The following is a 15,393-nucleotide window of genomic DNA, read 5'->3' as shown; positions in this document are numbered from 1 at the left end:
GGGAAGAGCACAGCAGAGGAATGAAGGTAAGGAACTAAGTTGTATTAGCTTGGCACTCTTTCAAGAAGACTCAACGTGTCTGTGCAACAGCTAAAACTGTCTGGTAATCTTCCCTTTCTCCTCAGTGTCTCCTTCCTCACCACTTCATCTCCATTTTTGCTGCTGAGGCTGGAACCCCTTCAATTGAAGAAAAACAAAAATGCATTTTTCTTTACCTTCACTCAAGTTTTTGCTGTCTTCTCTCCTAACTCAGAACCTCTGAAGGAGCAAGAGCAATTGCTTCTCAGAGACACTCTCATTGATGGATTTTGTCTGTTGGCCACATCCAGCCCCAGCATTGTTTCTGGCACTGCCCACCAAAGCCTCAAAACCTAGTAGGTGACTAACAGCCAAAATCCTAAAGTACACTGCATATAGAATATATGTTCCCTAAATAAATATTAGCTTCAGAGCTGTTTAATTACAGCAGACGTCTGTTCACTACCTGTACCCCAAATAAATTAGTGTAAAGGACTGGACTGGAACTCACAGCTCAAGCTTTTTCCTTCAGTTTTTGTCCTATATCCTCCTACAAATCTGAGCATATATTAAGATCTTCTTAATTTCCCCACAATTAAACCAGTAACGTTGTAGGCCTTTTAACATCAGGGCAAGGAGAGAATGAATGTGAATGTAAGAATTATCTCAGGGGACACACACCACAAAAACTGATATATAACTTTACACTAGGAGCCAAATAACTCAGATGAAAAATACAGCTCAGAGTATAAAACTTCTCTTAAAATACAATTAAAAGGCAAGCAATCATCACAGAACACTCAAAATTATCAGGCATTTGGATAAGTTTCAAAGAATCGAAAGTTGAAAAAATTGTATTAAAGGGAGATACAACACATTTCAAAAACCTCTGTTTTATTTGTACAGAGTAAAATACATCATATAGCGAACACTGTTTCCCACCCATAATCTAAAGCCATCAATAAGTGTTTTCTTTTCACCAAACATCCTGGCCAGAAGCACAGACAATGGAAATGGGAATGCTAATTAGTCTCTCTCTGCCAGAGCTACAAGGTGCACATCAATCTCTGCTTCTGTAAGGATCCTGAAAGAACAAAAAGAAATCTTAAATAGCTTAAATGATTCTTCCCCTTAAGTTCCAATATTACCACCTAATATCTCCACAATTAAGTTTTACAGCAATGCATCTTTCTACCCTTTAAAGTCTTGCTGCCAGGGCCACAGGCTGACATTTCAATTCTTTTTGAAAAATAAAGGAATAATCAAAGGCACTAGAGAAAAGGAGGTAACAAATGGTGGAAACAGAACAGGTAACTCTACACGAGTAATACATTTTCAAGTTCGGACCTGGTAAGAAGAATGGGTATGGCAATTAGTAGTATGATTACTCCATGTTTTCATAGCCTTCTCCCTCTGCTTGTTATCTGCCCTTTCTGAAAAGGACAGATGACCAATAAAGAAAGTTTGGCAGAAAGCTAGCACTTGACACTTGAGCGGCAGTAGAAAAGCAGTAATACAGCTCCTGCATGCTTTCTGAAAGATGTTGAGCTATTCTGTTGTTCTAAGCACACACCACCAAATGTAAAACCACCCACCATCATTGTGTCAACTTCAAAAAACGTTAGGAAGGAAACATTTAAAAGACTGCACCTGTAGGAACCAATGGTTTGAAGCCTCTCTCCAATCCCCACTTACAAAGTAATTAGACTAAAGTAGCAGAGGACTTTATTCCCTATTTAGCTGTTCCTCTCTTTTTTTCTTCTTAAATAAATAAAAAAACCAATGACAGCTTAAGGCAGAAATAACTGAGCCCCTATGCAGCAAGTCAAACTTCTCAAAATTTTAGGTAAGCTGTATCTGGAGGGTCGTTTTGCATTACAAAAAATCCCCAAAGCTTCTTCTTCCACATTTCATTCATACTTCTGTATGCATTATACACATACATCATTGTGTCTTCAGAAGGCTGTCCAGTACACTGTATCCAATGTGAAGTATTCCTGCCCTTAACACGAAGACTTCCAGGTGTTGTCTTGACACACTGACCAAGTAATCTTGGTCCACACAGTGTGCTGCATTCACACTCAGGTAACACTCAGAGAGGGAGGAAATAACAGGTGCCTTGCTTTCATGGTGGATAGGAATTCAGTGTATTCAGGAAGTAAAAGTTCAGCCATTTCCAAATCACTACAGTGATTTTTTAAATCCAAGATCTTTTAATCTTGTCAAATTTAAATAGAATATTTCAAATCATACAAATTTATATTCTATTAACTATATACTGGAGATGTTAAAAACTGCTACATTTACAAGATGAGCAAGAATAATTTAAAGATTAAATTTAGAAAACGACTAAAAAATAAGGAACTTGTAAATATTTCATAATGTACACCAGACTTTACTGCATTAATTGGCACGACTATGATTTGGAAGTGGACTCCAGCTACCAGTATGAAGAAAGATTTTTATGCTTCTAACCATGAGAGCACAACTAGACCAGATGTAACTACATTTCAATCATCAGGTAAAGCAATACCCTTTTAAGAAATGAAAGAGAACACTTTACTGAATCCCTTAACCATGTCAAACGTTTTAAAAATGTATTATTTTTTTTAAACAATGTTTTCTACCCCTACATGAAAAGTTACCCCCTACCCCTTTTGAAAAGTTACAAGTAAAAAAATCTCCAGAACATCAACCTCTGGCATTTATCTCTTTTCTCGATTTACGATTACACAAGAAGGTAAAACTAATTGCAAATAACCAGAGAAACACACCAAGTTTTATCAACACTGATCACCTACCTGAATTTAGGATTTTCCACCGTGACTACACCAACTTCTATTTCTGAAGGTTTGAAATCAATGGACAGTACAGTAGATAGGCATGTTATTGCTGTCTGAAAGATGACAAAACCCCTCATCATTAAAAGTAAAGCACTAAGGTTTTTCTTTTAAATAGACATAGCATTAACAACTACCCTTCCTTCTAGTTTAAAGTTATTTCCTTTCACTTCAAAACCTCAGCTTAGAAGTTCCAAATAGTTTTTCCTTGCTACAGAACACAGTACCTCTCCACTCCTCTCCCTAAAAAGACCAATCTACAAAAAGCAAAGGACAAGTCATTTTCATAGTAAAAAACCCACACAACAAAACCAACCTTCTATCATGCAAAGATCCTGTTTGAAATGCCTTCTAATATGAAGATTGTTTTAAATGCGACTAAAATTAAGTCATACTGGTATTCCCAAAACCAAGCACTGTAGTAACCAACCACCAGCTACAATGGGAGTGCTACAATAACAGAATCTTCTTCAGCTAACATAAAGCAGAAAAAGCAGAATAGATGACTATTTAAACATTTGTAGAATACCTTCAAAAGATTTTCTGGTTGGAATAGCTATTCTTGCTATGGCAGCAATACGGAACTGCAAGGAAAGCAGAAATGCCTACCTGCATTTCTCTATATTGCAAGCCTACATGCAGCACATGCATTAAAAATACTTTAACAAATCTTTATTTCCTTCTGCTGGCCTACCTCTACTGTCTGTTCATATGTCCAGTCAAATTTCTTCTTTACTTTCTTTTCAAGAAAACTGGTTGACTCTGTCTGTTTAACTCCTGCAGCTGTGGCCTTGAATCCACAATAGTAACCTGCTGGATCACACTTGTATACCTGAGGGCCGTGTTCTTCATCAATACCAATCAAAATCATACCTTGAAGAGAAAATTTGTTAATATTTTATTTCCCAATTTTATCAATTCAATTCAAGAATAGAATGGATACTCCTGTGAAAAAACATGCACGCACAGCAGTACATTTCTGGGAATCAGTCCATACCTGGAGCTGCAATTTCCTCTTTAATTTGCCATTTCTTATGAGCATCTCATTACCAGGTGTGACTCAGTTTAGCACAAACCATATTTCCGTGATTCCCAAGGAAGGCTACTCATTAAAAACACATTTTTACCATGCTCAGTGTGTAAAGAAACACAAAGTCAGGAAACACAAAAGTTAACCTAGCCACAGCTCACATCCTGTGTTATATAACACGAAGTGTAAACAATAGTTCCATTACCATGTGCTTTTTATTAGAAAGCAACTTTACAGACACGTTGAAACTAATGGAAATATTAAAAGATCGAATTTAGATTTCTCGTTTGTAATCCTAAAAAGCACTGAAAAGCATTATATACCTTTTCCTCTTTTCTTTAAAGAAAAAAAGAATCTGAAATTAAATGGAGAAATGAAGAAATCAGGACAAACTGAGTCTCTGAAGACCATTTGACCAAGTTTAAGCTGGATAGATTTCAAATAACACAAACTGATCACATCACTGAAATGCATGGGTTCACTCTCACTTCTTGATTTACAACTGCATTGTCTCATTATGCATATTAAAAAATAAGTCAAAAGAAATACTTGCAATAAAAACTCAAAACAGAACAAGGTCAAGATTTTCAGTTATTTTCACTTTACACTTGTGTAACTTTTTACCAGTGGTTAGAGTTGATAAGCTTCTGAGCAGCAATACAATAGAAAAAAAATCCCTTCATATTTTTAAAAAAGACTAAGGGAAGTCAAGAAAAATACTTTTTTTTTCATGTATTTTAAAAAAGAAATTTCCAGTAGTATCAAGGCATGGGAAATGCCAAGGGAAGAAAGAAACAATCATTCCTGAAAATTACAAGCATAGGAAAATTGCCCCATCATGGAAACTGTGATGCAATCTTGAATGTTGCTTCTTTAGTGAGAAGTTGAAGTGCCTACTAGGATTATGAGAAGTGATTCATCAATTCTGAAACTATTCTTCTTAAAAGAAAAAAAATCTGGCAAAACCCAACCAACCAAAAAGAAACCCAGACAGAATGGTTAATGAAAAAGTAGTTGAGGAAACCTTTTAAGTCTTTTACCTCAGTTCCTGAACACCCTATGAGCACAGTTATAATTTGCTTACAGTCAAACGTAAGAGAAAAAACAAGTCAAAACCAACCTCAGAACACACAGATGACCAGGAATATCTACAAAAATATGACTTTTCACACAACTCTTTTTTTAATTTAAGATGCATTTGCTTTTATAAAACAAGCTGTAGAAATATTTGCAAGGGAAATATTTTTAGCGCTTCTTCACTACATTATATACATGATGGCTAAGTTAAGACCAAAAATAATGCAGATCTGTCCTATACATACTACTCAGATAAAACCGCCAAAAAATCTGCACAAGCATAATTGCACTCTCCATCTGTCTGTTTTAACAGCCATGTTTACCCAGACACAGTGTATTGGGCTTGCATGGCAAGGTTTTGGCAGGGAGGGGACTACAGAGGTGGCTTCTGTGAGAAGCTGCTAGAAGCTTCCCCCATGTCCAACAGAGCTAATGCCAGCCAGCTCCAAGATGGACCCACCACTGGCTAAGGTGGAGCCACTCAGCAACAGTGGCAGCACCTCTGGGATAATGTATTTAAGAAGGAAAAAAAAAAATTATTTGTCAGAAGCAAAGAATCAAATGCAGACAGAATAGAGAGTGAGAATAGGAGAGAGGAACAGCTCTGAAGACACAGGTCAGTGAAGAAGGAAGGGGAGGAGCCACCAGTGCAGAGGTTCCCATGAAGACCAAGGTGAGGCAGCTGTGCCCCTGCAGCCCATTGAGGTCCATGGTGGAGCAGAGATCCACCTGCAGCCCCTGGAGGACTGTGCTGGAGGAGGTAGATGCCTGAAGAAGGCTGTGGCCCCATGGGAAGCCTGCACTGGGGCAGGACCTGTGGCCCTGTGGAGAGAGGAACTCATGCTGGAGCAGTCTATGAAGAACTGCAGCCTATGGGAAGGACTCGCTCTGGAGAAACTAATGGAGGACTATCTCCCTTTGAGAGGGAGCAGGGGAAGAGTGTGAGGAGTCCTCCCCCTGAGGAGGAAGCAGCAGCAGAAACAATGTGTGATAAACTGACCACTACCCACCTTCCTGTCCCCCTCTGCCTGAGGGAGAGGTAGAGAATCTGGAATAAAGTTAAACCTGGGAAGCAAAGTAGGGGGAAGGTATTCTGAAGATCTGGTTTTACTTCTCAGTATTCTACTTTGATTTGCTCGGTAATAAATTAATTTTCCCAAGTTGAGTCTGTTTTGCCCATGACGGTAACTGGTGAGTGATCACTCCCTGCCCTTATCTTGCCGTTCATGTTATTTTTTTTCTCTCTCCTGTCCAGCTGAAGAGGAGAGTGATGGAGAACCTTTGGTGGACACCTGGCATACAGCCAAGGTCAAAACATCACAAACAGACACCATTAAAAAGAGCATTTCACACTTACAGACCTCACTGTGCAGTGCAAACAGACTAGGCCTCGAAAACTGAGGTGAAACAGTATCACACATTTTGAAGAGGCCACATCATTTCAAATGCTGAGTCAATGGTAAAATCATGGCTCCGATTCAAGACTTCCAAAGCTGTTCTCTCATTTGGCTGTTCATGCCTCTTACTCCTTCAGCTGCCCATTTTGAAAATGGGTGAGAATTTCTTATACAAGAAGTTGCAAGCTTAGACAAGAAACAGAAGAGATTAATTTCACACACTATACTTACAGCAACCAAGGGGCCTCATTTCAGCATTTTGCGTATAGACCTGAGAAATATCTGCAATCCTTTTACACAGCATATCCACAGGGATGTCATAGCCATACTTGTACTTCCAGTTAGCAGCCTCATAGCGGGCTCTCTGCACCTGGGATCTGCTGTCAGCTAGACAGAAAGAACGAATTTAATTTCAGTGAACATGTACCAAGTTTATTTCCAGCATTGCCTGAGAAAGCAAATTCCAGGTCCAACTTTACATTGTCTTTAAATATACCCATTAGAACTAGATAAGTTCTCCAAAACTAGACTGAGTGGAACAAATCTCCTAGAGCATTTATTGATATTATATGACGCAAAGCTAGCGAACTACATAAAAAACCTGACATGCTTTAAATATTTAAAAAAAGATGGTGAATTAAATACCTGTCATTCCTGTCATCACACAGCCAATATTTTCAGTGATTTTGAATAAATGAGTCACTGTGTTGGAATCCAGTAACTTGTCCTAAAGAGGAAATAAAAATAATCTAATAGAAAACACTGTCCTTGAAGTTTAAAAAAAAAGCAAAAAACAGATTCATGAAAACCTCTTCTGCATGCTATTGGTATAACATTTTCTCAGTAGCAATTAAAGAAATCAGGGAACTGATTATGGACAACTCAGCCCTTACAAGTCAGAGCCATGTATGCATGCTAAAGTACAGCAGAATCAACTTTGTATTTTAGCTTTATCCCTTCAACAACTACAGAGGAAACCAATATTGCAGTATTTGGTGAGGAAATTCACAGTTGAGCACTAAATGGATCTAGAACTTGTAATAAGCAGGATAATTACACCTTCAATTCAAGCAATGATATATGTCAGTGCTAATAAATATAATATCAATGTTGCGGAGTCTCACCCCCACCTTTTTTCTACTCTCCTTCCAGACCACCCCTCAAAATCAGACTACTTACAGGTACTTTCTTCTGTGTTACAATTACTGCAGAATCCTTCCCACGAACAGCTACAGATGTAAGTCCACCTTGGTTTATGGCCTTAAATGCATATTCTAGAAAAACATATAAGTGTTAATAAAAAACTTGCGTCAGAGATACTAGTACAACTAACTCTGACACATCTTCCCCCCACCCAGGAATCTTGTCAAGTTGTGGCCTTTTTAATATTTTAATACTTGTGCAGCACTTTGTGTCCTTAAGGTCTTCAGTACAATGTGCACAAAAACTTTCTGACAGTTACTGGAAGTCATTGATTCTCTTCACGAAACCACTGTCACTGCTTCCTTCAAATATTTCTTATAATTTGCTGTTTTGTTCTGTTCAAACTTAACAGCAACAGAATATATCTTAAAACAAAAAGGCTGTTCTGATAAATGGTTCCACCTTAACCTACAGTAACCATAAATTCTTATAGAAGAATTTTTGACATGAAGTTTAGTATTTTAAGCATTGCTACCATTGCAAGGATATAAATTTATTTTCTAGTTCTTAACTGATATAGATGAAAACTGATATGATTGACCAGGCACAGGAGATGGGTTTTAGCCTTACTATCACATTTTCTGACTTGATGTTCAAATACTGTAATGCTTTTATTCACTTTTTAGAATGAAACCTACACAGATGCCAACTAAACAGCATTATTCATATAAGTACAATGGATTAAGATTTACTTGAAATGATCCATGAAACAACTTTAAAACCTGTTTATCTGGCAACATACGATAAACATTCAGAACTTTTTAATATCTGGCTAAGAAAGGCAAGTTTCAGGCAGCAGCTAAATGAGGGTGATTTTTCTGTTAGCTATGCAAGTGAAACCGGAATTCAGAACATGTCTACAAACAGCACAGTAAATTGCCAAAACTACCTTCTAAAATAATGTGAGCAAGAAACTCAGCTGTTTTAAAAGCTGCATTTGGATCTACAGAAGAGACTGTAAAACAGAAGAGTAATAATCTGAAGATGAAAAAAACCAAATCTTGCAATATGTTCTTAATGTTCAATCTGCTGAGTCAGTGTTGAGGAAGGGCTGACTGTCAGGTTTTTGTGGCACTGTATTTATTACTCTCAGACATAAGAGCATTTATTGGTTACCCAAACATGCCAAAAAGGATGTTCTCCCTTTTCCTCTGCTAGATGCACAACTCCGCTCACCTCTTCACTCCCCTCCCCTGGGATGATCAGTGCCAGCCTGCAGTGAAGCACAGAACCCCAATGAGACATGAGCCAGCACTGCCCACAAACTGGTCACAGTTGAAGCCCCACGCCCAGGCTCTGCAACACTTGTTTATTCATGTGTAGAAACACCTGAAGGCAGAGTATAAAGCAAATGGACAGAGCAGGCTATTTTCAGCAATGCCCAGTGATGGGACTGAATCAGAGGTGACTGGAACAAACTGAACACCTAAAAACACTTTTTGCCTGTGATGGTGACTGCGCACTGGCACAGGTTGCCTGTACTATTCAGAACCTGTCTGGACATGGTCCTGGACCACCAGCTCTAGGTAGGCCTGCTTGAGCAAGGGGTTGAACCAGATAATGTCCAGAGGTCCCCTCCACCATCAGCTATTCTGTGGTTCTATGACACAAGTGGCAGCAGGAATAGGTGCTCTCACAAACTAGTTTTTGCTCACAAGTACTGACAACCAGGCTTGCTGAACTGCAGTCCCTTCTGGCACTGGGACTATTACCATCTCCATTGCTCAGTTTTCAAAGAGACAAGCCAAAGGGTGAAGTGGCTCTTACAGTGTAACAAATTCAAGTTGCTAGTGGTGTTTTAAGTCTGTTTACTTCTGTGTAAGTACTTCAGTAGCACTGCATACATTCTTTGTGAGAACAGCAGCCCCTTGCTGTGAATATATCACAACAGTCAGAAATTTGACTATAATAATTTTCTTCACCCGCCAGGACTCTACTTAGAAGAAACATCACTTTTGAAGAGTGGAACTAATAAGTAGCAAGAGAACGCTGATGTTCTGAGGGTTTTTAACTACGGTAATGAGAAATAACTGTTCTTTTCTCATATGAGATCACTTCAACAGCACACGAATTTTTTAAGCTTTGGAAGCAGAAGACAGACCTAAGACAAAGTACAGGCATTTCAGTCCAATATCACTATGCTGAAAATCTCTGTTCCTGTTCTGCCAAATTCCAGAAAAACTTCAAGTCCTAAGGCAACCTTAAAGCAACACATGTCCATGTTCATCCTTGACAGCCCCTAGTTAATCTGAATCCAGCACAGGGATAAGGATAAAATAGGTAAATTTAGATATCTGATCACAAGCAAACATGAGATTTCTGCCCATGCCGTGGCTACCAGCCTGGCTGCAGGTAAAGTGAGCTCACTCTTGCCTAAAGGTAACTGCACATCTACATATTTTTCTTCCTATAGCATACAGGTACTTAAAATATCTTTATGACATCTTCAGGCTGTGTGCAGAGGCTCTCAAACACACATGCAGATACTTGCTTCTAAGACACTGTTAAAAGGTACGGAGACACTACATATTTGCCATACATTAACCTAATGGCTGAATATACCCAGGAGGCAGAAAACCAAAGCTCAATTTCCTCTCTACTACAGAATGCAGAAACCATTCCCAACAAGCAGTACTGCAACAGAGAAACAGACCAAAAAGCGATGCAGACCAACCAACTCGTTTTAATGGTGACAGAAGGTTGGAACCCATGCTCCTATCACAGAACCACTGTGTGAGGAAGCACTGTCCCTACCATGTATAATGCTTGCCATGCAAGCTGCATACAAGCATTACACATGCTCCAGATACAAGACAGTACCCGCATGAAGGTATCTCATACAGGTAACTTTCTGCCTGTGTACAGACACCCACACACAGGTGCTTTCCTTGTTCCTCTCTGGAGAAAGGATTGCTCAAGACTGGGCCGCCTGCCTATGAAGCCTAATCCACATAGGCTTCTTCCTGAGGAAAACTCAAGGGCAGTCACAAAAGAAACTAATGGCTACGACAGACAATTCATGCAGTCTGATGCCGGCAACCTCCCTTTCTGGAGAACAAATGGATGTATGGACATGCCATGCAATGGATGTGCAATGAAGCCACCACAGCTGGGGAAGAGCCAATAAGCTCCAGGGGAAGATGGCATCAGGATGACGCTGCAAAACAATTCATCTGTCCCTGTTGTGCGGATCCTCCAGGAGCCCTCTCAGCCAACTGTCCTGCCAGGCTGGGAACTGACTGCGCTGTCCCTGAGCATCCTGCACAAGGAGCACCATGATGTGCTTCCATAAAAGCCGGTGCACTGTAAAAATAGGAACAAAAGTGGTCTATGGAAGAAGCTGAAGCAAGGCCTCAGCTTCACTGCAGATTGTTCAGAGGAGCCCGAAAATAAAGGATGGGTGCTGCTACCTCACAGACCACAGTTTACAGAACACACGGCACTCAGGTGTAACAAGGAAGCGCATGGGTTACATCCAAAAACTGACTCTGTCACTCTGGCATGCAGGGTTTGAGGCAGTTCAAGTCCCATTTCAAAAAGCTGTCGTAGTTCTCAGATTCCAAAACGCAATGCTCCTAGGCTTGGCAAGACACACAAGAAACACTTAAGGAGGAATAAACAGCCCCCGGATAACTGCAGTCTTGGTCTCCAAGCATCTGAAATCGAACACCAGGAGCTCACAGAGACCCCTCCCATGGCTGGGGACACTCGAAAAAGTCCACCCTGGCTCTAAGTTTTCCTTATCACATGCGAGCATCCCTTTCCCAGGTCCCCACGCCGGCACGACCGGGACCGCCGCTGCTCCAGGCTCCCACCGGGCTTTTCCCCGCACCGCGCGGGACCAGGCCAGGCGGGAACCGAGACTCCCGAGCCACGGGAGGCACCGGAAGGTCCCGCTCCGCACTGGCCGCCAGGCTCGGCGGAGCTTCCCCGAGTTGGCCGCCGCCGAGCTGGGCAGGCCGGGCCCGTGACGGGGCAGTTCTGCGGCGGCCCCGCGGGGCGGACACGCACCGACTTGGTAGAGGCGGCCCTCGGGCGAGAAGATGGTGATGTGCCGGTCGAACCCGGCGCTGGAGCCGCGCGACATGGTGGGAGCGGCGCGGGAGCGGCGCGCGGCCGGGGGAGCTGTGCGCGTGCAGGGCCCTGCGACACACAGCGCCCTACCGCTTCCGGGTCACGCGCCCCTCCCCTCCTCCGCGCAGGCGCCGAGGCGGGCGCCGCTCGCGCACAGTCACGCTCCACCCGCGGCGCTGCGCATGCCCGCTCGTGGCGGCCGCCGCCCGCTGCCCTGTCGCGACATGCAGAGTCACTGCAGCAGGGCCGCTGTAGCGCGGGGGGGAGGAGCAGTGTGGAGCGGGAAAAGCCCTGGGTGGCCAGGCTGGTCGGGTGGTTTTTGATTCATGGAAACACAGAATCCCCGTTGGACGTGCCTTAGGGAATCCGCACGGAAACAGCGGAAAACGGGATAAAAGCATCACCAGCCAGCCAGGAAAACAAAACCCCTCCTAATTTTCCAAAGTAAATCATTCCACGTGCTCTCTTTAATGAGTATAATTTTAAAGCAAATACCTCAAAAAACATACTTAAGGTACTCATAATAAGTAATTGTTCTTGCAGCTGCGTTATAATGTGAAAATACTTTTTATCGGTGTCCAGTACAAAGGGAAATTCCCCAAATTTAAACTCGTGAATATATGGGGGGTTTTGCCTTTCATCATGTTGGATTTCCCCTACTCTTTGTGGGAAGGCATTTTTTTAAAAGTTGGTCATTAAAAGTTGGAGAAGCTGTGTTTTGGTATCCACACTTCTATTTTAAAATTATTATTAGATGAGCTTAATCTTAGTTGAAAAAGCAGAATGCAAGTGCATTTTGTGCATGCCACACAATACAAGGCTGCACTCTCAAATTTTTCAAAATACTCTTCCTACTTTTTAATGCTTTGGGAGAAGAAAATGTCTTACTATATATTACAAGGCGCAGAGCTTGTCCCTTTCATTAAGGAAGCACTTTGTGGGCGGACATGAAATGTTTAAAGGTGAGAGAGATGCAGGCACTGGAACACAGAGAACATGAAAATGTACAACTGTACAAATGTACATGTCTGCTGGGTCAGACATGGAGTCTGACTCAATGCTGTGTCTCCAATTGTGGCCAAAAGAAGATGCCCAAGGAAAAATATCAGGACTACAGAGAGCACCTTTAATGATATACTACTCTCCCAGTCTCCAACCATCTGGAGGGACTTCTCAAGGCAGGAATAGTGTCTGGTTATTTAGTAATCCTTGCTGGTTCCCTCTCATGAACTTGCTGGTCTCCCCTTGAACTCACGTGAACTTCTCGAATCCATGACATGCTGTGGCAAAGAGCTGCTCAGCGTAACAACACGTTGTGTGGTTTTGTCTGAAACCTCCCATTTTATCTGAACCTTCTATCTGCCAGTACCATTTGATGCCACTTTTGTACTGGAAGACACAGCAAGCAATCGATCCCTAGGCATCTACTCCAGAACACTCATGATTTTTATGACTTCTATGTCTCTTAAGACCATTGTTTTTCCAACATGATGATCCCTACCCTCACAGTTCTTCCATGTACAAAGCTCTTCTGTTCTATAACAGAGTTTAATGTCTGATTTTTTTTCCCTTGAGAAAAAGGGCATGGGGAAATGGAAGTGAGTATCAAACATTCGGCTCGATTGCCAAAAAGTAAGAAATCAAAGATTCCATATTTGAATTAGACCAAAAAAGAGTAACAGTTGCTCAACACCATGGACATGATGGAGTAGAAGTTATATTTTCAGGATACAGCTTCCAGAAGTTTGCTCCATCTACATAGCAATTTTGTCAGATTCCAAAGAACAGCATTGTTTCAGAGGAGCAATCACATGGTTTTGGTTTAATGTTCATCATCACCTCTGATCAACCATATGAGAGTCAAATTCCATGTTGCTGGATCCTGAGGAAGGCTGACTTCACTGACATCTTTTTAACGTATTAGCAGTAAGTGGGTGATTTTGGAGATGAAGCCATTCACAAAAGAGCAGGAGAACAGGCTGAATCAGTTCAGTCTTCCTCAACTCTATCCTGCCAGTGTGTCTCCAGCTCCATGCCATGCAGCACACAAAGCTAAGGTCTCATTCCTTCTGATTCCTGTTCTCCCCACTCTGTGTGCTAGCATATGGCAGTCAGTATCCTTCTGGGGGTAACAATTCCTGTACTGTTCTCAAGACTTGCCTCTCTAGCATTCAGCATGAACCACCTCTCTAATAAATTACCTTGAATTTTTACTGTACCACTGTATAAACAGCAGGAGATGTCAAATAGATCTGCTGGTAGATGTTGGTATGCTTTGGTATGGCTCTCATGTTTATTGCCAATGAAGCCCTCAGAATTCCCTTTACATACTCAAGAAGAAAATCCTCATATTGTTATCTTGAAATGCCCTGTTTCAGTAATCGGAAATTCAAAGACTTACAGCAACACAAAAGAAATGTTATTTCATAAATGTCTTACATAACATGCAAATAAATAATCTCAGTCAGAACAGAGCCTCTGGAGACCATGTGCATCTATGTAACAGGTAGCATAAAAACAAAAAAGTCTGTAGGTTGTTTCTTCTTTGGTTCTAGAGAGGAGGTCATTAATTCCCTGCAAAGATCTACAGAGAAGTGTATTAGAAGCAAATACTGGAAAACAAAAAGTCACAAATCTGCCACTAATGTTGTAACACCTTCCAGTTGTAAATTCCAGATTCGGTTCCACTGTTCCCCAAGTACATTAGTACTGTGTACCTAATGTTCTTATTTAGAAGGTATTACAGTATTTCCATAAGAACAGTTTTTGAGGTGAAACCCAAGTGACTGACTGGGGACATGTCCGCAGCCAAAAGGAAGCTGAGGATGCATGTATTCCAGCTAGATGTTGATCCTATGCATGTCTGTTAATGATCAGGGTGAGGTAAAACACAAATTGCAACAGGTGAACATGCCTGGTAATGAAATGGATAACCGGAAGGTCCAGTTTCTGGGACCCACCTTCTGCAGCCTGACGTTTCAGCCCCACGCCCACACAGGTACCAGTATTTGTGCACTGGTGCTAGTTCAGTGCAACAATACCCATTTAGACCTAGCCAAAGCAAATTCTGTAAGGGGTTTGCATTCAGACAACCCAGCTCTGCATTGCTTCAGGCTGCACAACCATCAGAGCTAGTACCAAATGAGGACTGTAAAAGCACTGATTCACACCAGCTTATGCTGCTGTGGAACTTCATACAGAGAGTAAGGTAGTCTCGTACAGAGCAGCAGCTGTTAAGTGGTCCTGTTCAGGAGCAGATACTTAGTTTAAAAGCAGTATTCACACTTTCAAGATATGGCAGTTCTCTGACTTACAGAATTGTAAAAACAATCTTCTGACAAATAAAAAGTATTGAGGAATGAGAGAAGTAGATCCAACCTCTCTGCTTTTCCTGGAGGACCCCATAGGACCTGTCATGTTCTGCAAGCAAAGGCGACTGTGAGGAACACTACTAATAATGAATTTAAAACCAAGGTTCTGTGCTACCTTAGGAGGCACCCAGCTCCTCTACACTTTCTACACAGTATTTGAAGGACTTGACTATATGCAGATCACACCTGCTGGTTTAGAAGCTGATACCAGAAGTACAGCAAGTGTCAGAATTGCTTTCTGTCATGGAAAAAAAATAAATAGCAGGGAACATGCTTGAATGCTAAGAATCCTGAGGAAACTTGTCATGGGCCACTGCAAGAGCTCAGAACTACAAGTACTATACAAAAAGATCTGCATGGTTCATCTGAGTTTCAGAGGATTT

At 41.4% G+C, this 15,393-nt stretch overlaps 1 protein-coding gene across 1 annotated transcript; it reads right to left on the bottom strand.

Moving 5' to 3' along the window:
• Positions 1-895: 895 nt before the first annotated feature.
• PSMA6 (proteasome 20S subunit alpha 6) lies at positions 896-11,760 on the bottom strand. Its single transcript, XM_032690478.1, has 7 exons — positions 11,577-11,760; positions 7,542-7,636; positions 7,008-7,089; positions 6,594-6,749; positions 3,553-3,731; positions 2,820-2,914; positions 896-1,102 (listed from the first exon to the last, which is right to left on the bottom strand). The coding sequence occupies exons 1-7, from the start codon at positions 11,650-11,652 to the stop codon at positions 1,045-1,047; spliced, it is 741 nt and encodes a 246-aa protein (XP_032546369.1). The 5' UTR covers positions 11,653-11,760; the 3' UTR covers positions 896-1,044.
• Positions 11,761-15,393: the final 3,633 nt, after the last annotated feature.

Source organism: Chiroxiphia lanceolata, chromosome 6, assembly GCF_009829145.1.
Source record: "Chiroxiphia lanceolata isolate bChiLan1 chromosome 6, bChiLan1.pri, whole genome shotgun sequence".
Taxonomy (NCBI): Eukaryota; Metazoa; Chordata; class Aves; order Passeriformes; family Pipridae; genus Chiroxiphia; species Chiroxiphia lanceolata.
The sequence above is the reverse complement of the archived record's forward strand: the minus strand, read 5'-3'. Positions and strand labels throughout refer to the sequence as shown.